This window comes from Carcharodon carcharias, chromosome 20, assembly GCF_017639515.1.
Source record: "Carcharodon carcharias isolate sCarCar2 chromosome 20, sCarCar2.pri, whole genome shotgun sequence".
Classification (NCBI taxonomy): Eukaryota; Metazoa; Chordata; class Chondrichthyes; order Lamniformes; family Lamnidae; genus Carcharodon; species Carcharodon carcharias.
Genome location: NC_054486.1, coordinates 96366669 through 96389823, shown reverse-complemented (window position 1 = coordinate 96389823; position 23155 = coordinate 96366669). Strand labels below are relative to the sequence as shown.

At 42.4% G+C, this 23155-nt stretch overlaps 1 protein-coding gene across 7 annotated transcripts in view; it reads left to right on the top strand.

The window, feature by feature from the left end:
- LOC121292622 (coiled-coil domain-containing protein 85C-like) overlaps positions 1-23155 on the top strand; it is a 275315-nt gene that overhangs the window by 105921 nt on the left and 146239 nt on the right. For all 7 annotated transcript variants that reach the window (XM_041214832.1, XM_041214837.1, XM_041214836.1 and 4 more), the window contains one exon: positions 12414-12490. In XM_041214832.1, the coding sequence (XP_041070766.1) occupies positions 12414-12490 (77 nt within the window). The remainder of the gene's footprint in view (positions 1-12413; positions 12491-23155) is intronic.

The following is a 23155-nucleotide window of genomic DNA, read 5'->3' as shown; positions in this document are numbered from 1 at the left end:
ACAGAGGAAAGGAATCTGTCGAGTCGTGATTTAGAAATATACAATCAGCTGAATTGAATTAGGGCAGACAGAGGAAAGGAATCTGTCGAGTCGTGATTTTCCATTTCTAAACAATGTGCTGATGAAAGTTGAAAAACGTTTATAAAAAAAAGAATGTGTAGTCAGAAGAGTATAGTTACTGATTAACTACTGGTAGATTCAGAGGTTGATTTCCCCTGGCTGCAGAGTGTAGAGACATGGATTCATAGTCTCAGGGTAAAGTGTTAAGGAATGTGGTGAGAAGAAATTTCTTCAAATGGTTGTAAGTCTTTGGAATTCTCTACCCCAGGTGTTGTGGATGCTCAGTCATTGAGTCTATTCAAGGCTGAGAACAGTAGATATTTGGATCCTAAGGGAACCAAAGGACAGAGGGATTAGGAGTTGATGTAGAAGATCAGCCATGATTTTATTGAATGGCGGAGCAGATTTGAGGGGCTGTTTGACCTACTGCTGCTCCTAGTTCTCATGTTTGTAACGGTATAGAACAAGTCTACTACAGAGGCTAATCTAATGCTTCACAATCCACTGGATTAACCAGTTTGAAGCACTGTGTGCCATTCTGGTCACTACACCATGCCATACCAACATACATCTGCAGTGGTGAGTGTACAGAGAAAAGCAACAAGCCCACCATCAGGTATATGGGGATTAGCCATGAGGAAGGATTAGAGAAAACTGAGTTCTAATATCGAGAAGGAAGGTGCTTCAGGGGACCCCTTGAGTAAAGTATTCAATAACAGTGATGACCAATCTGCCAGGCAGCTTAGCAGAGGTCAAAATATTAGAAGAGTGAGAAAGAAAAGCAAGAAATATACAGCAGGTCAAACAGAATCTGTAAAGTGAAAAGAGCAGGCCTGACACTTTTGGGGGTGCACCTACTACCAACTTAAATATTAGCCTTGTTTTCTGCTCTGTGGTTGAGGTAGATGAGGTGTGAATGGCAGGACAGCAGCCATCCAAACATAAATTAAAAGAGAAACAAGAGATTTAAAAAAAAAAACCAGCAAAGAGAAAAAGCACAAAATAAAATGGAGGCAGAGGTGATGATCTAAAGTTCTTGAATTCAGAAAGCTGAAAGTGCCCAGTCGAGAAATGAGGTGCTGTTCCACAAGCTTGCATTGAGCTTCATTGGAACACTGCAGCAGGCCTAATACAGGAAGGTCAGAGTGGGAGCAAGATTGGGAATTAAAATGACAAGCGACAAGCAGCAAGCAGCTCAAGCTTGCAGACTGAATGGAAGTGTTACACAAAGCGATCACCCAGTCTGCATTTGGCCTCCCCAGTGTAAAGGAGACCACGTCATGAGCAGAGAGAACCTTATACTAAATTGAAAGAAGTACATGTAAGAAGTACAAGAAGTACTGTTTCACCTTGAAGGAATCTTTGGGGCCTTGCATGGTGAGAAGGGAGGAGGTAAAAGGGCAGAAAAGATCAGATGAAGCAATTCCCATCGGGAAACCGATTGCTGATAGCAAATGGTAGCAAGAATAGAATGGATACAATGCAACAATGAACCACAGGTTCTCTTGAGAGAGAGAAAATGAAACAAGGTAGTGAAGAAATGGATGAAATAATCTTAGTTCTTTAATCTTCTTAATCTTAGTCTCTTAATTTACTGCATGTCAATGTGTTTACGATTGCCTAGCAAGCCTGGGCACCCAGTTCACACGAATAGTTTTGTGACCACCCTGCATGCATGAACACCAGGAGATGATGCACAGGATGTCCACCTTTTACATTCAAATGATTTTCCTACTTGTCGGTGTAAAATTTGCTACTTATAAACTTCCTCAGAATTTTTTTTAAAAAGTTTCCAGTTCCACTCTTGCAAAATCGAGAAGCCACAAAGTTTTAGGAAATTCTGGAACAATGTATGAACCTGTAAGTTTTTTTTTAATAACAGAAGTTCAATTCACTGAGAATAGGTTCATGGCAAGCTCATTGATTTGAAACCAATGAGCAGTTGAGAGCCCTTTCCTGTGTCTGCACCAGTCTTCCTTTACAAAGTGCTCTGCTGGAACATCAGTAGTTGTTTGGCAGCAGATTGTGTGTTTTAACAACCGTAGTGACTGTCTCCTCAGTCCTGACGACTTTAGAATGATTTTGCACACTGTCCCATCTGGTACATAATGAAGATTCTTTTAAATGAACAAGCTGCCTTTCTGCTTCTCCCCATGTGATGATTGGACTCTCCAAATCCTCTATTTATAGAATTTGCAGTAAGATAGACATCATCTATTTATAACCCTTACCAACGACTCTGTGTACTTTGCTTTGAATGGACCATCCATGCAGAAGTGTGGTAGAAATCCACACTCATTTTTGAAGTGGCAACTCTAACAGAGCAACTACATGTGAAGCTATTGAGAGGGATGGTGCCTATTGAGGAAAATGGGCAAGGTGTTTGCCCATTGGTGTAACACCAAGTTCTGTGTGAACCCTGTGACCTGCTACTTGCTGAAGGAATGTAAACTGTGCCTATAATTTGCTATTCCAGTCACTGCTTCAATTCTGGCCAAGGCTTGAACAGGGATTGAGTGCCTGAACCAGCAGCTTCACGGTGCAGCCCAGAGGTCAGATGACCAGATGCAGACCTGATTATAGGGTCACGAGGAACAGAAAGAGGCTTAAAGACTGGGGGCTTCTTAGTGAATCACTTTAACTCACTGTGGACTGATATCTTTCACAGTACAGACACCAAGGTGCCTTTAGTAAGTCTAAAAAGAGAGCGGAGGAGTGGAATTGAAAAACATCCCTGGAATTCAAAGTCCCTTGATTGAAGAGCTGGTGCTACAATCATCGATCCAGAAATAGACTCTTTTATGAAACCCTTTGAATATTGTAATTGCGTTCTGCAAACGAAAAAAGGCTTGCATTTATGAAGTGGCTTTCATGACCTCAGAATGTTTCAAAGCATCAATGAAATACTTTTCAAATGTGCTCGCATTTTAAAATTGCAGTTGATTTGAAATGAATATGCTCTTTCTCTGCACTCCCTGTCTCTACAATGCAGCATGAATTTACAGTGAATGGGAAGATGGGCAGGCACCCTGACACCAGCTCCAGCCGCTCACATGGAGCTGCACATGAATTTCACACACTGGTGGTCGGGTGGTTGGGAGGAGAGCTGGATTTCATTTTCTATACGATCTGTGAGCTGTTGCATGAATGCACGTCCCTTTCGAGTGTAGTATATCAATTCAGTCATATATTAGGAAATCATGCACGACGTATAGAATATGTTGGCTGATTTTTTTTCTCCATGGTTTACCATCATTCAACAGGCTTGTAAAATTGATCAACATAAACTTGGAACTGGTATGCCCCATCAGTGATTTTATTTATAAAAAGTCAGAACAATATGAGCATCCTTTACACGGTTTGCCACATGAACTTACAAAATTGATGGGTGGAAAAGGAACAGCTGGTCCATTAAGCTGTCCCACACTCATGGTGTCTGATCGTCAAGACTAAACACTCCCCTCATTTCTGTGCCACTCTGCCCCTCCCCCCACTTCCAAAGCCACATAATGTCCCAAGAGGCAAAAGAGAGAAGTGGGGGGATTGCAACCAGTACAGGAGATCAAATGAACCAAGTATTATCTATAAAAATATTTATTTTTGTTAGACAAGGGATGTGGAACCAACCAATTCTCAGCCATCATGCCCAAAGCCTCTGGAATGTCCTCCAACAAGATCTCCAATTGGTCAACTCCTTCACTGCCTTCAAAAGATTCCTTGAGAGTAGGCTGTGATGAGGATGTGATGAAGTGCTGTATAACTTTGGGTCCTTACTTTTCCCATTCTGTAAGTTTTTTTCTTCAATCATGCTTTTTCCCCACCTGACACTTGCACCCTGCTGTCCATTTTATTCTCTGCTGCCATTTACAAACACACAGTGATGTCTAATGTGCTCCTGAAATATAAGTTGTTTGTTTAATTTAATGGCCACATATAATGACACCATTAATGCCAGGCCAGAATAGGGATGACTGTATCATTTTGCAGTCAGTCATGTGTGGTGACCACTACTGTAAGTGACAGAAATTTGTTTTCCGCACAATTTGTATTTTGTTATATCCTCCACTCACTCCATTTCACTGACGCAATAATCTTGTACTGGCGAGACTTTGTCTTGGTCATGAGTTCAGAGCTCGCAAGTCCCACCCCGCCTCCAACTCATTGGCTAATACAGTGGTGCCAGTGTTCACCCTGTACTTTAATTGTATCCAATGAAATGATGAGGCCCCTTTAACTTCCTTAATTCCCTAAGCCACATGAGCACTTTGTGACATTTTGTCCTGATCTACACTGAAGTGATTTAACTTCATGTTCAGTGTACTGCCTGAGGAACATAATGTTCAAACGAGCATTGTGGCTGGGGTATTTTTAAAAAATGACAGTCGATATTACACCTCTGTAAGGGAAGGAAAACTATCAAGTTGTTCCTGGGCCTGCGGAGCACAACCTCCATGGTGTTTGCACAAATAAACTGTAATTCTGCCAACTAGCAGATTGCATGTTACTGTGAAAATTGTTGCAGCTGGCTGTCATTGGGGCATTACCATTAGCCTCAGTGCACAGGCAAGGGCAGGAGGAATAAAATCAAGTTTCCCATACCTGCTCACTGAACACAGAGCGTGGTTGTGTCTGCTGACTGGGGGCAGGATCAGACCAATTATCAAATTACCAATTACCACTTGCTATCAAGGCTCATATTTGGAGGGTAGAACTTACATTGATTTCACTGCACAGAAAGGGGTCATTCGCCCTATGCCAGTGTTAATGCTCCACTTGAGCCTCCTGCCACCTTTGCTCAACTCACCCTATCAATACGAACTAATCTGGGGATGGGGTACCAGATAGTGACTGGTGCGTATGAAACCATCCCCTACCAGGAGAGGCAGAGAGAAATTGGGTGGGGGAGTGGGGAGGAGGTTGGCAAAAAACTTTTCTCTGATAATATCTTTTGTGCATAAATTTTGTCAGCAATGGGGGTGCTTTGCCTTCAATCTTGCTTTTGGCTCAATGACTGACAGCCCCCATGCTGGGAAAGAAAACAGTTGGCCACAGGAGCCACTTGGATACATTCTGCTTCTCAAACCCTCATCCATGTATTTGTTACCTCTAAACTTGACGATTTGACTGTGCTCCAGGACGGCCTCCGATCTTCCAGTCTCTGTAAACATGAACCCAAAATTCTGCTGCCCATATCCTCACTTGCATGAAGTCCTGTTCACCCATCTTGCTGACCTTTATTGGCTCATGGTCTGGCAATGCCTCTTTTTCAAGTTGTTTTCCAGGTCCCTCTATGTCCTCACTCCTCCCAGTCTCAGAAACCGGCACCTCTCCAAAATCTCTCTGCTCCTCTAATTCTGGCTTCTTATGCTTTCCCAATTTTTTAAGCACTCCACCATCAGCTACCAAGGCCTAAAGCTGTAGAATTCCTCCTCCGGCTCTCTACCTCTCTTTCCTCCTTTAAGGCGCTCCTTAAAGACAACCTCTATGACCAAGCTTTTGTTCATCCGCCCTAATAACTTAGTGCCTGATTTGTTTGATTATGTTCCTGGGATGTTTTACTATATTAGTACTATTTTTTACTACATTAAAGACCCTATATAAATACAAGTTGTTACTTGTCTAGCAGTGCACCCCAAGACCATCTCCTCTTTACCCCCCGCACTCCAATAATTGGGAAATCAACCAAACATTGGGAAATAAATGTACTAAGAGAAATAAAGTGACTGGTGTTTTATTTTTACATGGGGTGTAAAGGATATGGACACTGACCCATATTTATGGCCCCTTTTCTACCCCTCTCCTTATAGCATTGAGAGTGATCCATGTAGGATGTGAGCAGGGAGACATCACAGACCACACAAAGGTGGTAAATTCACTTGATTGAAGGGCGTTAGTAAACCAGTTGGCTTTTGACAACAGTCCAACAGCTTTCACAGTTATTTTATCAGGAAACAGCTCACAAATTGCCATATTTGCCCTAGTGGGGTTTGAACTCTCAACACCAAGATTATGAGTCCAACACCATAAGCACTAGGCTAGTGGATTATGCACCTTGGAAAGAGGGCTTGTATCTTGTCACTTTTATTAAAAGAAAAGCCTGTTCAAATCTAACCAAACTGGGCACAGTTTATTTTCTGAATCAAATTAATTTACTTTGGTGTGACCTATTTTTAAAACATCTTCGGTTTGTTGCCTCAGTGGTGACTGGCAACAATACTTGGTGTTATACAATCTTTGTGAGTTACTCCATCCTGTTCCCAGCTGAAGATAGCTGGACAAACCTGAATAGCGGTTAGCACTGTCGCAAAAGTTGTTCCACCCTTAATGCCACTTCCTGACTGAGGGTTAGGTAGAAGTTTACATAACAAGCATCTCCTGTTACATTTTTAATAAGCTGTTTTGAAACATTGCAAAATTTAGAAAAGGGGTGTGACTCATGCCTGTATCCAGCCTGCCAGTGCGGTACTGTAGGAGTTGCCTGGTTTCTTTGAAAAGCTCCTTCTATACTTATCAAGGCATTTATGGTCAACACCAGGAATGGTGGGAATGTTGGCAGTCTTTCTAAAAGCAGAAAAACAGGTTTCTAATATCAAACCGTTAATCCCCTTCATGTATTGCTGCATCACCGTGTATTGAGTTTCTTGCCATGGTGAAAGACTATTTTCCCAAGAGCAGGCTGCTGAAAACCAAAATGTTTCTCTCTCCTGAGAGAAACAGTGAGAATCACAATCGGCGCAAACTCTTTCCCACCCCCACCCCCAAGTGCCATCTCCCAGAATCCAAGAAAACTCTTTAATCAAAGAGAGAGAGAGAGGGAGGTTAGAACGTGGAATTTGCTATCACAGGAAGTGATTGAGGCAAAAATAGCTTGGATGCTTTCAAAAAGAAACTAGACAGATCAGTGAGAGGAAAAGAGAGTTTATTGAAAGGTCAAGATGGGATAGATGGAATAGAAGGATAATTATGTGGAGTATAATCACCAGCATAGATCAGTCGGAACGACTGACCTGTTTCTGTGCTCTCTTGTCTATGTATGGTGATTCACACTGAAAGTGAGTGAAACTTTAGAGGTCTATTGAAAGTAGCATTTTCAATCCAACATGCCTCTGTCTGTGTTTATGTTCCACCCAAATCCCCACCCACTTCATCTAAGCCTATCTGCATATCCCGCTATTATTTGTCAACATTTGAGGATTGGGGCATATCTGAGGATTAGATTCATAATCAGCTTGATACTGTAGCATGGTGAGTTAGGGAGGTCCTTCCTACAGGATTGCAGCTTTCTTTATCCCTTATTAGAAGCCCACTGTTGAGGAAGGCCATTTAGCCCATCATAACTGATCTATCCTTAAAGACAATATGGTTCCCTTCTGTAAGTCGTCACAGCGTTTACTTGTTTCTTAAATAATCCCAAGATTTTGCCTCCATTATACAAGCCCAACAATGAATTTCATGCATTGGCCACAAAAGCTTTGTGGGAACAAACTTCCTAAGGTCAGTTTTAAATGTTCCTCTTTACGTTCCACTGAGTAACCTTGTCCGTCATTCAATTTAGTTTGAAGTCAGGGTTTGGATCTACACACATCTACATCTATTTGTTTATGTATACTGTATTGAAAACCCACATAGAGTGGTTAGAGCACAGAAACCCAGCAAATCCATTGCCAGTTCTCTGTATGGTAACCCAGGTATAAGTAAGACCGCTTCTTTCAAGTCTTTCCTCCTGCCTCAGTCATTCAAAACGCTGAGCAGCTTTCAGGACTTGAATATCTCCCAATTGTATTGGTGATTCGAATTCCGTCCAGTGACCAAGGGACATCTCCGAATTACTTCGCCCCCTAATCAGTGGTTGTGCCTTCAGCCATCTGGGTGCCAGGCTCTGGAATTCCCTCCGCAGCCCATTCCTCCTTTCCCTCTCCTTTTAAGATACTCTTTAAAACCTATTTTATGGTAATGTAGTGATGCCAGAAATAGGTGCCCTGGCACCAACAACACATTGTTAATTTAAAAAGGAATTCCGACAATGTCATGCAAGGAATAGTAATGATATGTAATTGGAAGTAGGTATGTTGTGAATTTGTGGTTTTATCTTTGTTTCTTTAAAAGCCCAACTCTGTGCACAAATGGTTATTCTCCGTCTGCGCTTATTCCACCCAGCTCTCTTAAGGTAAAAATGGATCACTGCTAAACATACAGATTGCCAGAGGATTTCAAACTTTTCAGTAAATCTTAGTGCATTCTAGATACTCCCCCGTAAATATTGGTGTATTCTAGTGGCTCCCCCAGTAAATATTGGTGTATTCCAGGGTTTCTATCCACAAATATTATCAGATCCCTGAGGAGTATCCCTTTAAACGTTGTCAGACTCTTGGTAGGCTGCAGGGGCTGCGGGCTGCTACCCTGTAAACATAAACAGAGTCAGACTGCTGGAGAGGTCTGTTCCTTTAAACATTCAGACTCCTGTGGAGGTGGTTGGGGGTGGGTCAGGAGGGTTGTGGGTGTGCTACACCTGTAAACATTGGCAGACTCCTGGCAGGGAGCAAGGGAGGGGGTGGGGGGCTACACCTGTAAACATTGGCAGACTCTGGGGGGGAGTGGAGCTACACCTGTAAACATTGGCAGGCTCCGGGGGAGGGTGGGGCTACACCTGTAAACATTGGCAGACTCCCGGGGAGGGTGGGGTTACACCTGTAAACATTAGCAGACTCTGGGGGGGAGTGGGGCTACACCTGTAAACATTAGTAGACTCCGGGGGAGGGTGGGGCTACACCTGTAAACATTGGCAGACTCTGGGGGGGAGTGGAGCTACACCTGTAAACATTAGCAGGCTCCGGGGGGGGGAGTGGAGCTACACCTGTAAACATTAGTAGACTCCGGGGAGGGTGGGGCTACACCTGTAAACATTGGCAGGCTCCTGGAGAAGTGGGGGGGATAGGGCTACACTTGTAAACATTGGCTGACTCTGGGGGCTACCCCCTGCAAATTTTGATTTTTTTTCTGAGGCAGGGGCGGGAGTTGGGGTGGTGGTGTGCACGGCGAGTAGCAGGGCTGCAAATGTTGAGATGCCCTGTTTTAACTTCTGAAAGGCCGTGTCAATTGCTGATGGGACCGCTGTTCTCATTACAGAAGGCAGAGTTTTATTGGTAGACATCAACTAAAATAACATTCTGGCAAGTCAACACATACAGAAAGTCAATCAGTTTGTGCAGTGCTATTATCACAAATAGATTTTCCATATAAGAATGCATTCCTCCATAGAAATTGTATTTGTCGACAGTATCCAGTATAGTTCCAAAACCAGTAGTTAGCAGATGCTGTGAGACTGGTTCTATTATTATAATGCCAGATTATTTTTCAAAAATAAATTTGGTTTTTACTTAAAAATAGTGATTGAATGTTTAAGCACCAGGAGTGAAGAACAATGAAAGTTGCTGCTTGGTGTTAGAGTCAGAACCAGATTTTGAACCTTTCTTAGTAATATTTTTGTTTCTAAGTCAGAAGCTTGTGTGTCAGCTCCCATTTGTACTGAGGGACCGCTGCGACTGTCAGAAATGCTCTCTTTCAGATGAGATGCCACCTTAGTGAGATGTAAAAGATCCCATGGCACGATTTGAAGAAGAACATGAGAATTCTCCTGACTAATATTTATCCCTCAGTCATTATCATGTTGCTGTTTGTGGGAACTTGCTATGCAGAAATTGGACATAACGCTTTCTACATTACAGAGGTATCTCAAAAGTACCTCATTGGTGTAAAATGCTTTGGGGCATCATGAGGTTGTGAAAGATCCTATTTAGATCTATTTTCCTTATTTGTGCTGTTCTACAAATTAAACAACTTTAATACAGTCTAATCTTGAGAACTCAGTCATTTTCATGCTAAAAAAATTAGCAAATGCTTTGACATAAGAAATGTAAATAAAACAGCAAATGAGGAATTTGAGTTATCAGATAATTTGAATTAAGGGGCTGGATTCCAAAAAATAGGCTGCAATTCAGCCCTTTACTGTGATGACGGAATGCTTGTTGATTTTGAAAGGGAATCTGCCATAACCCAATCTGTCATTGCAAATGTTTTTTGTTTGTGTTTTATCCTGCTCATAACCCCTCAAGCTAAGCATTGTTTCAGATTACAACGCATTTAAGCTTCTGACAACCTTCTCTGCTTCAGGTCATCTCTTATTCTTCCATGTTTTAATAAAGCACTATACTGTCTGTGGTGGCAGTGATGTTTGCTGTGAAGGGGTGTGAATCTTGGAGTGCATTCGTGTCCTGCTAAGCTAGGCCTATCTTACTGACTGTTCATTTTGCCAGCCTTGCAACACGCAGTCAGTTTGGGTCAGGATGACCTGAGTGGATTACAATCTCTCAGCAACCATATGGCAGACTGCTTCTCATTTACTACATGCACTGAGAGGCGTTTGGTTGCTTTACGCATCCCTTGCACCACAAGTTCATATTATATCACAATGTTGGAGGTTAGCATCAAGGTGTTTATGCCAACCGTCCTGCAGATCTCTGATCCCATACACTCTTTTTATGCCATCAGAACATCAGACTGAGAAAATCCTCACTCGGCCCATACGTTGCCCAGGCCCAGACTTGGGACTTTATCTCATTGCCAAAATGAAGATGCACTGTTTTTACTTCACTGGATGATTACAGTAAATCAGCTCAATTAGCTTATAGTGCATTTGCCAGAAGGATGCCCACCATTTATTTGACCCAACTGGGTGTGTCCATTGACTGTCCTAACCTGCACCAAGTCCTATTCATCCATTATCCTTGTGGTCACTGACATAAATTGGTCAAACAATGCCTCCTTTTTAAATTCTTGCCATAGTTTTCACATTCCTCCTTGATCTCACCCCTCCCTATCTCTGTAATCTTCTCCAGCCTCATAACCCCCTGAGATATCTGCATGCCTCTAATCCTGACCTCTTGAGCTTCTCTGGTATTAATAATTCCACCATTGGTAGACATGCATTCAGTGGCCTGGACCTGAAACTCTGGAATTCCCTCACTTAAACTCTCTGCCTCTCTATCGCTCTCCTCCTATAAGCTGCTCCTTAAAACCCATTTCTTTGATCAAGCTTTAGGCCATCTGCCCTAATATCGCCATATGTGGCACAGTGTCTGATTTTGCTTGACTACATTCCTGTGAAGTTTTTTTTATTCGTTCATGGGATGTGGGCATTGCTGGCTAAGCTAGCATTTATTGCCCAACTCTGATTGCCCTTGAGAAGGTGGTGGTGAGCTGCCTTCTTGAACCGTTGCAATCCATGTGTTGTAGGAACACCCACAGTGCTGTTAGGAAGGGACTTCCAGGATTTTGACTCAGCAACAGTGAAGGAATGGCGGTACAATTTCAAGTTAGTATGGTGTGTGGCTTGGAGGGGAACTTGCAGGCACGGTGTTCCCATGCATCTGCTGCCCTGGTCCTTCTTGATGATAGGGGTCATGGGTTTGGGAGATGCTGTAGAAGGAGCCTTGGTGAGTTGCTGCAGTGCATTTTGTAGATTTGAAGGTGGTGCACACTGCTGCAACTGTGCATCGATGTTGGAGGGAATGAATGTTTAAGGTGGTGTATGGAGTGCCAGCCAAGCTGGCTGCTTTGTCCTGGATGGTGTTGAGTTTTTTGAGTGTTGTTAGAGCTGTACTCATCCAGGCAAGTGGAGAGTATTCCATCACACTCCAGACTTGTGCCTTTTGGATGGTGGACAGGCTTTGGGGAGTCAGGAGGTGAGGTACTTGTATTATTATATAACTACATAGTTATTACATTAAAGGTGCTACATAGATACAATGTGTTGTATAAATGGGACCTTGTAGTCCATATTTAACAACAATTTGCATCTAAGCCTCAATGGGTCTTTTTCAATGTGCCATCTGCAAGGTTTGCCAAATACGTTGGAGTGGTCAGTAATGTAAAGCAAGCGGGTATGGCATTGGCTGCCTGGTATACTCACCACTTGAGATTCAGTCCTGCTAACGTCAATCGAACTGAACAGCGGGCTCACTGTATAATGGGCAGCCAATGCCGCATTGCTGCTTCCTAAGGCAAAATTCCATCTCATTGTGTTATTTGTTGTACTTTAGGGAAGGAAAGTATTTTGAAATTTGAAAGAAAGATTCAGAAGTTGTTGAGAAACTGGGTTCTTTTTCTTTTGGTTTCTGCCCTTTTTGGAGATCCCCAGACTGTAAATCCTGCACTGAGTTCCTAAGTTTAAAGAATTGCAGGAAGAAGTGGTAGATCGACATCTCGGAGGGGATGAAACTCACTCAGCGTTACTGACAATAGCCAGATCACTGTCACTCATCTTTCCTAACTCCAATGTTGCTCTTTTTTTACAGATCCAGCTTCAGCCTACATCAGACAGCTAGAAAGCAAAGTCAAGTTACTGGAAGAAGATAACAAGATTTTATCACAGGTATGTCCTACCAGACTCTTAGTTTGCTTATATCCAAGCCCAAATTGAGCATTGGGATAGTGTGCAGAACTCTCCAGCATCAGCCACTGTTCATAGTGATCAATGTAACGTCCTCTCAGAGACAAAGCAGAACAGAGATACTGTATCATGCTTCTATACACTCAGCATTGTTGCTCTCTGGAGCCTTCCCAAATTCAACCCGATGGCCCGAAATGCTTTTCCATAGTGATTGTACTTAGGTTGACTAATATCTAAATGGTACTGTGCATGTGGAAACGTGACAACAGGTCAAAGGCACATCCATTGGTACTCGTCGGCAATGCGGGTCCAAGATGATCTAAGAACAACACGGTTGCTGATTGTCATTTCTGACTGATTGTAGGTCTGGTGTGATTGCCCTGAACAAATATATATCTGCATCACTTGTGGGAATGATTTTATATGCATCGTGCTTCTTAGCAGTGGGACCTGTCCGTGTTCATGTAATACTTTAATGAAACACCACTGAAAACTGGTGACATCATTCAAATCCCAATGCACTTCCTTATGCAAGAGCAGAATTAAATGCAATTCATCTGCAGAGCCAACCAGAACAGATTTGGATGAGATTACTGGTCTAAGCCCAGCAGTTTTTTCAGTAATGGTTAAATTTAGTTGCCAGAAAGAAATACTTGTGAATGCCTGTTCCCTGCAAGCATCCTACATACCAATGTTGTCAAACACAGACCTCAGGAAGTAGGTTTTCAACTTGCCTGGCTGTCCATCAATCAGCTAACCATTATAAACACTGTCTACTTAACATTTGCATTGATTTCAATGGCAGTAAAAACTGGACGGTTTCTATAATGGACACCTGATCCTCAACACCAGCTTTAGGCTAACTTGAAAATCTACCTGTTAGTCTCCACCTGGAAATGTTACCAGCGTATAGCAGTTTTTATTGATTACACAGTGTGCAAGCTCTGGAAGAAAGGTAGTGTGACTGTGAGGCACATGCTTGAAAGTTCTACATTTAGAGCACAGCATTGAGGAATGTCATGCACAGGGCTGTTTTAAAAACCTCCCTAGTGACAGTGAAGCAGAGGCGCAATGGCGAAAGGTCACTGCCTGAGACCTTCCAGCCATAGTACACTGAGGGCTAGAAAATTTGAAGAGCCCCTTGGGCTGTATGCCTCACATGGAATGTATATTGTGAATATCAAGAATATTGAAATTGTATTGAGGCACCTCAGAGAGGAGCATGTTGTATGGAGAAAATTTGAATTCTATTGCACTTTCTGTAATTGTTCAATTTGAAATATTTTGCCCTCAGGCTGTATTCCTGACATGGAAAGTATATCGTAAATATCACGAGTATTACAATTGTATGGAGTGGAACATACTTTACAGAGACAGGCCGAAGTTTATTAAACATTTTTAAGTTGAAATGTTTCGTCATGAACTTTTACAAATTTTATGAATAAAGTGTACTTTTGGAAAAAATGACAGCGAGGGAGTTAGGGATGAGCTGCACACCACTCAAAGCAAATTGGAAAGGATTTTTATGACTGACTTAGACCTTGGTCTTTCTTGTTTCACTGGATGTTACGCTATTGCCAAAATGCTGCAACTGTAATTATTCACTGCTAGAAAAGAACAACACTTCATCCTGTTTACTGACTCCTTACCATTAAAGATTTAGTTTATGTATAGTGCAACATCACAATGTTATGGGCAGGACTGCTCATGACCTTCTCGAGGGTAATTAGGGATGAGCAACAAAATGCTGACATTGCCAGAGACGCCCACATCTCATGAAAGAGTTTTAAAAAAAAGACATTTCAAGCAAGCTATGAATACTTTACCTACTTTGAAAGAGTGGGTGGATTTTAACATCACCTTCAGCTTATTCTATTGCTGCTTCATGGCTGTCTATTATTCCTGAATCTTGTAATAATAGATGTTCCTTCTTGGGAAAATTCTGCTTTTTCCATTTTATTCTTTCTAAAAAAACAAAACTTTAGGTAAACTTGGAAGGATAACAAAAAGTGAGGAGTTGTATTTTCACTGAGAATGTACCACCTTCAAAATGGGGTTGACCTGGTCAAAGACCTTGCAGCTCAACTGAGCATCAAGTGGACTAATCCACTGAGAACAGAAAGTCATCCTCACTCGAAACTTAGAAAGCAGGGTTCTTTTTTCCCAATTGATTCTGATTCGGAGTAAAAGATCATTAACATCCATGTTCCTAATTTTTTCTTCATAAAACTGATCTACCTAAGCTGCAAAAAGGGTTGATTGATTAGCCTTGTTCTTAGAGAGGTGGATATATCTAAGTGTGTGAGATGTTAAGGATAGTCTCCCAACAGAATTACCTGGTTTATCTCTTAATGAAGGCAGTGAACCAGGCTGGTAAAGATCCCAGTATACACTGAATCCCCTCAGCGACCTCGCTCAGGCTATTCTTCTGTGTGATCTTCACGGTGATGGCTGCCCAGAACAGGGATCACAGCCAGACTTAACAGTAACCTCACCCTATGCCCATATGCCTATGTATGTAGGGGTAGGGAGAACTCAACAATGTGCCACTATGTCATAATGTACCTTCCCATGTCGATTTATTACAAATGCAAGCTTTGATCTTTGTGTACTGTTTGAGGCAGCGAGCACATTGTACAAATTGGAATAGACGGCAATGGTTTCACAGGACGGAATCTTCCGGTCCCGCCAGCAGCGGGAACCTTGGTGGGCAGGGAAGCTTAATTTGGCAGGAGGCGGGGTGAGCTTTAGCAATTAAGTTCTTGGGACTTTAAAGGCCGGTTAAGCTCGAGCTTCCCGGCGAACAATGTTGGGAAACTCTGTTGCATTCATTAGCATGTCATGCATACTCATTAAAAGGCCACTATGCCGGATTTAAGCTCCTGCCTCCAAATTAAGTTCCCCACCAGCAAGAAATTACAAGGTTCTGCATGTAAGTAGCATGCACCTGACGAGGTAGGCTACTTCATGATTAACAGTGAGTTGTTGTGCATTGTCCTATTTAGGAGTATCTGTAAATGCCAGCCTATGTTTGAGACCGAGTGATGGCAGTGCAAGTTGTGTGGAGGATCACTGAGGAAGGATTAGCAGGGAAGGATGGGGCAGTGGCTATACAGAGGTGCCCTGTCCAGGTGCCCTCTAAATATGGCACCCGGACCTTGGGCCCCATGAGGTAGTGGTGGGGATGGCAACATCCTGCCTGTCTGGCAGTGAGAATGGGCAAGCTCCTCATGGACGCGTATGTAATGAGCTGAACTGTGCAAGATTGCGCGTGGCCAGCTATCTTGCTCAACAGTGGAAATCGCTCTCACTGCTGCGCCCGCCACTGAACTTAGATTCCAGAATGGAAGAATCCAGCCTTGGTCTCACTCAGGGTGTTGAACATTTCCAGTAATTTTGTTGCTAGGAGCCAACTGTACAGCATCATGTGGACCTTCTTGATCCTGTCTGTAGGAACTGAGGTTAAACATTATGAACAGCTCATCAAATGTATAACCTTTGAACTAACTGCTGACTGTGGGCTCGATTAACTTTCTACCTCCTGCTTCCATTCCCTTCCTAATTTCTTCTGCAATCTGTCAGCATCCACTATACTCTTGTTATCTCTCTCTTTACCTCTCAGTGTGTGTTTATTTTTGTCTGCCAGTCATCCTCTTTGAAATTGAATGCATTGAATCTGGTAATTTGTGGGATAGCAGTATAAAAATAGCCATGAAAGCCTCTAGGGTTGGCATTGAAAAATACACATGTCCCACCCTAATTGGTTGATTTTGAATGCTCTTTGAAGTGGCCAACCAGTTGTGAACAATAACTACAAAATCTAATAAAAAGAAAATTGGACACATCCATTGACAACAACCCAGGCATGCTGCCAGGGGTAAGACTAAAGCAATCACAGCCCACTCAAATTCAGATTGTCCAAATTCAAAGACTGAACACTGAGCAAAATGTCAAAAGCCATACGATAAACATAACTGCGTGAATGTGTCAACTGGCGAAAGCTGAACCGTACCCAGAAGCAGTCGGGCTAATTTAGGAATCGGCGAATGCTCATGCTCACTGAACTTGTTTGCTCTGAAACCAGGTGCTTTTATTATTGCCCCTTTCTTCCCTTTCTTTTGTTCCAATCTTCTGACATTCCAGTTCCCTGACAGCAGTCTCTGTGTGCTGCTGCTCATTTATATTTGTCATCATGTGCCGTTCTCTTTAGGCCTGCTTTGCTCCAACGTGAAATCCAGAGACTCGATTGAGGATGTGTAGCTGAAGAACACCAATAGGTCTGTATTGCTGCTCTGAATATGACGGCAGATTCATTGACCCGCTTTTCACGGCTCAACAGTGTCAGACATTTCCTGCAAGCCAGGCAGTTTATGGCATTCGGAAGCCTGGCCTGTCTTCCCCTTCTGTTCCTACCCGTGCCCCCTCCCACATAAACATTCCACTGAAACGCTTTTAAAGATGAACTTTTCTCTTGCATTGAATTACTATTTCCTTCTGGTGCCTGAGGTCACAATACAAATTTGCCCAGCCTTCCTTGGCTCTTTTTTGTGATGTTATCTGAGTGGGACGTCTAGCATCTAATCAACATGTGCAGTCTTTTATTCTTCATTGCACCAAGACTGCTTATGCCTTTTCTTTACAACCCGTAAGGAGGAACTGAGTTGCTCCAGTGTCACATATAGGCTGGCCATTGGTCCAGTTTTATACTGCACAGTCAGTTTTCAGCTGGTCTGGCCCCCATCCAGTACCAGACGCCATTATGTCCAGTATTTTAATTTTGAAATGCCTCTAAGAACCACCTTTGTTTACCTTCATTGTTTCCTGAGGTGCCCATCGGTCACAGGCCTCAAACCTCCCACAGGCAGTGAAAATATTGTCTAAGGAACAGTGTGCCCAAGGCATAAATATTCAATCACCAATCAACCACAAAAAGCTGCCTTACACTTTAAATAACAAACTGGGTGTGTAAACTTATTTAACTAACAGTGCTTTGCTGCTGCTCCAGCACCACTATGTCTGGCTGTTGTGTTGTAGCCTGACCTCATTTCGCTCCCTGTCAGCTGGTTGTTTAGACAATTGATGTAAGAGATGTGCTGGTAAATCTGGCTCTCTACCTTAACTTTGAACCTCGTGGACAACAGCAAGACCAGTTCATTGAAGGGTGTTACAATGCTTAGTTTATAACCACTGTCCCCCTTCTGTGCTCGTCAATGTGAAGGGATCTTAGAAATTGGGATATAGGCCATCTTGTTTTGGACAGACGGTCTTTTGTGTGAACTCTGGGATACTGCAAACAGATGCTGACTAAAGCTCCTCTGCCCTATCCATGCCAGACTTATGCCTCAGGAAAGTAGGCACTTAACTGCACATTTTCCTGATGTGGCATTTTCCATCACCCATCTGTACTTCATCCGAATGTTATAAAGCTCAAAATAATCCCTGCAGATTTCTTGCAAGTTTGGAAGAACATCAGTCCATTACTGGAGAGAGAGAGAGAGAGAGAAAGCAAGTTAACATCTCCGCTCATGACCTTACATCAGAACCATGCTGGTGAAAGGTCATCAGCCTGAAATGTTAACTCTGCCACTCTCTCCACCGATTCTGCCTGGCCTGCTGAGTATCTCCAGCATTTTCAGTTTATTTTTCAGATTTCCAGCCTCTGTAGTACTTTCCTTTTGGCCAATTTATAACTGGCTGCTTTACCATATGGCACCTCTAAATGAGAGCAGTTGAATGTTAAATTGGAAGGGTAGCTTAGCTCATGCTTGATAGGAATTGGTTGTGACTGCATGAAATCTGTTTGATGTAGGACTCTTGCAAGTACATTAGTCTGCCTTGAATCTGGAACTAATCCTTGCGGTGCAAGTTGCTAACTCTCTGTGGCTCTGAAACTATATCCTAATAACTTAAAATAAACATTAAGAATGGTCAGCATGTGAAGGTAATTGTTTTTAACTGAGTAAAAGTAGAGTGCTGCTCCTTTTAACTCTTAGAAATAACAGGGCTTTTTCACACTTGTTGGAGAGGTAAATGTTTACATTTCTTTTGTGCGCCTCTGGGAGCGTGACCTCCATGCCTTTCAAATGGTCTTCTTAGAGGGGCCTTTGTTGCAGCCTTCAGTTATACCCCAGGCTACACATTTGTGGTTTTCTGTAAAAATACAGGGTGACTGAAAAACTGAGAGACAAACGATTACGCACACTCTGTAGGGGAAACATTTTATGAGTTTGTGTTCCGGTGGGGAGCTGTGCCCTCTGACCTATATTTGCCCTGTGTGTTGGGAAATGATTTTCCAATAAGCAGTTCAAGAGAATGAGGCTTGACCACCACATCACTCACTCCTAAAATGACCTTTGGTGTGCTGAAACCATGGACCCTTTCCTAACGGCATTCCTCAGATAATCTCCCTTCTCGTAATTAAAGAAATGCTCCTTACTTAAAAGCAATGAGAAGCATTGTTCCTATTTTTAGGGTAGATTTGCTAGATCGATGGGTTCTGATTTTTGGCAAGATATTTCAGATTTACTAAGATAAAAGGAAAATACTGCAGATGCTGGAAATCCGAAATAAAAACAGGGAATGCTGGAAAAGCTCAGGTCTGTCAGCATCTGTGTAGAGAGAAGCAGAATTAATGTTTTGATTTCATATGACCCTTCTTCAGAGCTAAAGCCTTTTAGCTCTGAAGAAGGATAATATGGACTTGAAGTGTCAACTCTGTTTCTCTCTCCAAAGATGCTGTCAGACCTGCTGAGCTTTTCCAGCGTTCCCTGTTTTTATTTTGGATTTACTGCTGCCCCAAGTTGCTTGTTGTGCTCGGAAGGCTTTCAATCAGGGCACCAAACCAGAACTTGAGCAAAATGTATTGCCACCATTAAAATAAGCAAATGTATCTATTTGGACAGAATAGGTTTTGGATGTAGCCTGAAGCAATAGCTCATCAATATCCCCCACAGTTATTGGCCAAAACCTCATCAATATTGTGTGGCTTCTCCATTGTGTGAAAGTGTCAGGATGAAGAATAAAAGGCTCCATTAGTGGCTGATTGATCTTTGAAGGATCTCCAGATTGGGTGTCAGTGGCAGTGCTGTCAACTAGTTCACTAGCCATGAGGAGCAAAGCTATCCCTACAGTCAATATGACTTTAAATGTGTTGCAAAACTCCTGCTTTTTACTAATAGCAATAGATTGCATCACGTCAGCTGGCATTATGAAAGGGCAAAGTATTATCTGTACCACATAGAATGGGCAAACCTGCTTATTTTTGTCAAATGAAAATCAGCCCCACTTTGATTTATTCACTTCATATATTTATTCATTTCACATATTTATTCATAATTCTGATTGTTAAACGTTTTGGTTTTATTTTAATTTAATGTTGTACTGTTTTGTGTTTTGGTCAGCACGAAAGCAGTGATTTTCTTTAATTAAAGACCAGAATTTTATCCAAGGTCCCAAGCACTATTTCCAGCTGAAGCAGCAATTTATGTGCACTTCTTTCAATTTAGTATAATGTATTCACTGCTCACAACGTGGTCTCTTCTACACTGAGGAGACCAAATACAGATTGGATGACCACTTTGCGGAACACCTCTGTTCAGTCTACAAGCACAACCCCTGGCTTACAGTGGCCTGTCATTTTAATTTTGCAACTTGCTCTCACACTGACATCTCTGCCCTCAGCCTGCTGTATAGTTCCAGTGAAGCACAATGTGGAACAGCACTTTACTTTCCGATTTGGCACTTTACAGCCTTCCGGACTCAACATTTGTGTTCAACGATTTCATGAACTCAGCCCTCGCATTTTGTTTTATTTTCTTTGCACGTTTCAGTTTTTCTCTTATTTTTGCTTTCAGACAGCAGGACACCTGTTATAGGCCCATCTTTTGTTTCTTTTCTTGCCTCTTCACCATTCCCTTTGGGCCTGTAAGACTAATGCTTCTATCATTCAATCTCTCCTGTCTTTCACCCTATCCTTTGTCATTGTCCCACCAACCCCTTGCTCAAAACCTATTACATATCTAACTTTTCCCAGCTCTGATGAAAGGTCATGGACCTGAAGGGTTATTTCTGTTTTTGTCTCCACCTGACCTGCTGAGAATTTCCATCATTTTCTGTGTATTTTTCTGATTTCCAGCATCTGCTGTATTCTGCTTTTTGGATAGAATTTTATGGTTGTCCCACACTCTCTCTAATTATCACCACCCACTACCACTGATTTTTGAGTAAAGTGTAATGGTGGGCTTTCTAAAATTTTCAAGCAGTCCCTTAAACTGTGAATGCTACCCAGCAGTACAACGGTGAACTTTTCCTTTTCAGGTCTGAGAGTTATATATAGGGAGAGGATTTTTGTAGTATAACACTATGGTCACAGATCATATCGCCAGTTGGAATCATTGAATGATATAGTACAGAAGAAGGCCTTTTTTAATATGTTCATTTGATGTGTCACTGGCAAGGCCAACATTTTTTGCCCATCCCTAATTGCCCTTGAGAAAGTGGTGGTGAGCTGCCTTCTTGAAACACTGCAGTCCATGTGACATAGGTACACCCAAAGTGCTGTTTGGAAGGGAGTTCCCGTTTCTTGATCCATTAACAATGAAGGAACAGCAATATAGTTTCAAGTCAGGATGGTATGTGGCTTGGAGGGGAACTTGAAGGTGGTGCTTTGTGTCAGCTGCCCTTGCCCTTCTAGGTGGTAAAGATTGCGGGTATGGAAGGTGCTGTCGAAGAAGGCTTGCTGAGTTGCTGCAGTGAGTTTTGTATATGGTATACACTGCTACCACTGTGCACCAGTGATGGAAGGAATGAATATTTAAGATTTTAGATGGGGTGTCAGTCAAGTGACTGCTTTGTCCTGGATGGTATCAAGCTTTTTGAGTGTTGTTGGAGCTGCACTCATCCAGGCAAATGGACAGTATCCCATCATACTCCTGCCTTGTGCCTTATAGATGGTGGACAGGCTTTGGGGAGTCAGGAGGTGACTTAGTCACACAGAATTCCCAGCCTCTGGCCTGCTCTTTTAGCCACAGTACTTATATGGTTGGTCAAGTTAAGTTTCTGATCAATGGTATCCCCAGGTTGTTTATAGTAGGTGATTCAGCGATGATAATGCCATTGAATGTCAAGGGGAGGTGGTTATATTCTCTCGTTGGAAATGTTCATTACCTGGTACTTGTGTGATGTGAATGTTATTCGCCACTTATCAACCCAAGCCCAAATGTTGTCCAGTTTTGCTGCATATGGGCAGCAACTGCTTCAATAACTGAAGAGTTGCAAATGGTATTGAACATTGTGCAATCAGCAAACATCCCCACTTCTGATGGAGGGGAGGTCATCGATGAAAATGGTTAGGAATAAGACACTACTCTGAGAAATTCCTGCAGCCTTTCACTCCATCATGGCTTTGCTGGCTCATTGAAAGAGCCATCCAAATGGTCCCACCACCATGCCATCTTCTGCCCGCCCACACTGCTTTTTCCCCACAGCCCAGATAATCTTTCCTTTCCTTTCCTTTTCAAGGAAAAAAATTTGCCTATTTGAGGCGATGAATTCAAGCTTTGAAACCGTCTGGACAAAAAGGTGAATTTAGGTGACTAGGCTACAAATGAAAACGAACAATTGCTGTTTTAAATGCAACAGCTTGGGTAATTGCTGGAAATAAGTTTGTTAAAGCTTTCCTCAGGCAACTAAATATGCCAGATAGAGTGTACAAAGAGCAGGGTGCTCAGCAAGAGACCCAGATTTAAGATAATTGGCAAAAAATCCAGAGAGGAAATGAGAGTTTTTTATACACAGCGAGCTGTGATCTGAAATACTCTGCCTAAACGATAGTGGGCACAGGTTGAGTAGTAACTTTCAAATGGGAATTGGATATAAACTTCAAACGGAGAAATTTGTAGAGCTATAGACTAATTGGATAGCTTTTTCAAAAAGCTCCAGGCACAGTGAGCCGATGACTTCTGTCTGCGCTGTGTGGCTCCATAACGATAGAGCAGATCAAATGATGCATGGAAGGGTCTGCCTTGATCTTTTCTCAGTTAGTCCTGAATGCTTCTCATTTATTTAACGTTGTTGTGTCCTTATGCCAAGGCAATGGATGTCTATGACCTATAAGCACATTATAAAATTGGACCTTATGCTGTGAATCTTGCACATGACGCGGTTTGGGGTGAAGGCTGACAATGGGGAATGCTGCTAGCAACAGACATTCCCAGTTTGGGTGTTTACTGAGTTACCCCCTCACCCCGGCTACTGTGTAGATTTTTAAACTGGGGTAGCCAAGTAAGGAGTACATGAGGGACTCACAGGAATCGGTGACATTTTGTCATCCGATTTCTGAATTTTCCCAGTTGTTCCTGTGTGTTCTGTGTATGCAGCAAGACATAAAGAATTTTTTTTCTTTGGAGGTGAGAAAAGTTGTTGCTGGGAGGGTATCAATATTGGCAAGGGACTTGTGGGACTATCATTCCATAGAATTACATAAAATTTGCAGCACAGAAACAGGCCATTCGGCCCGACTGGTTTGTGCTGGTGTTTATGCTCTGTACAAGCCTTCTTCCAACCCTCTTCATCTAACCTATCAGCATATCCTTCTATTCCTTTCTCCCTCATGTGCTTATCTAATTTCCACTTCATTGAATCTATGCT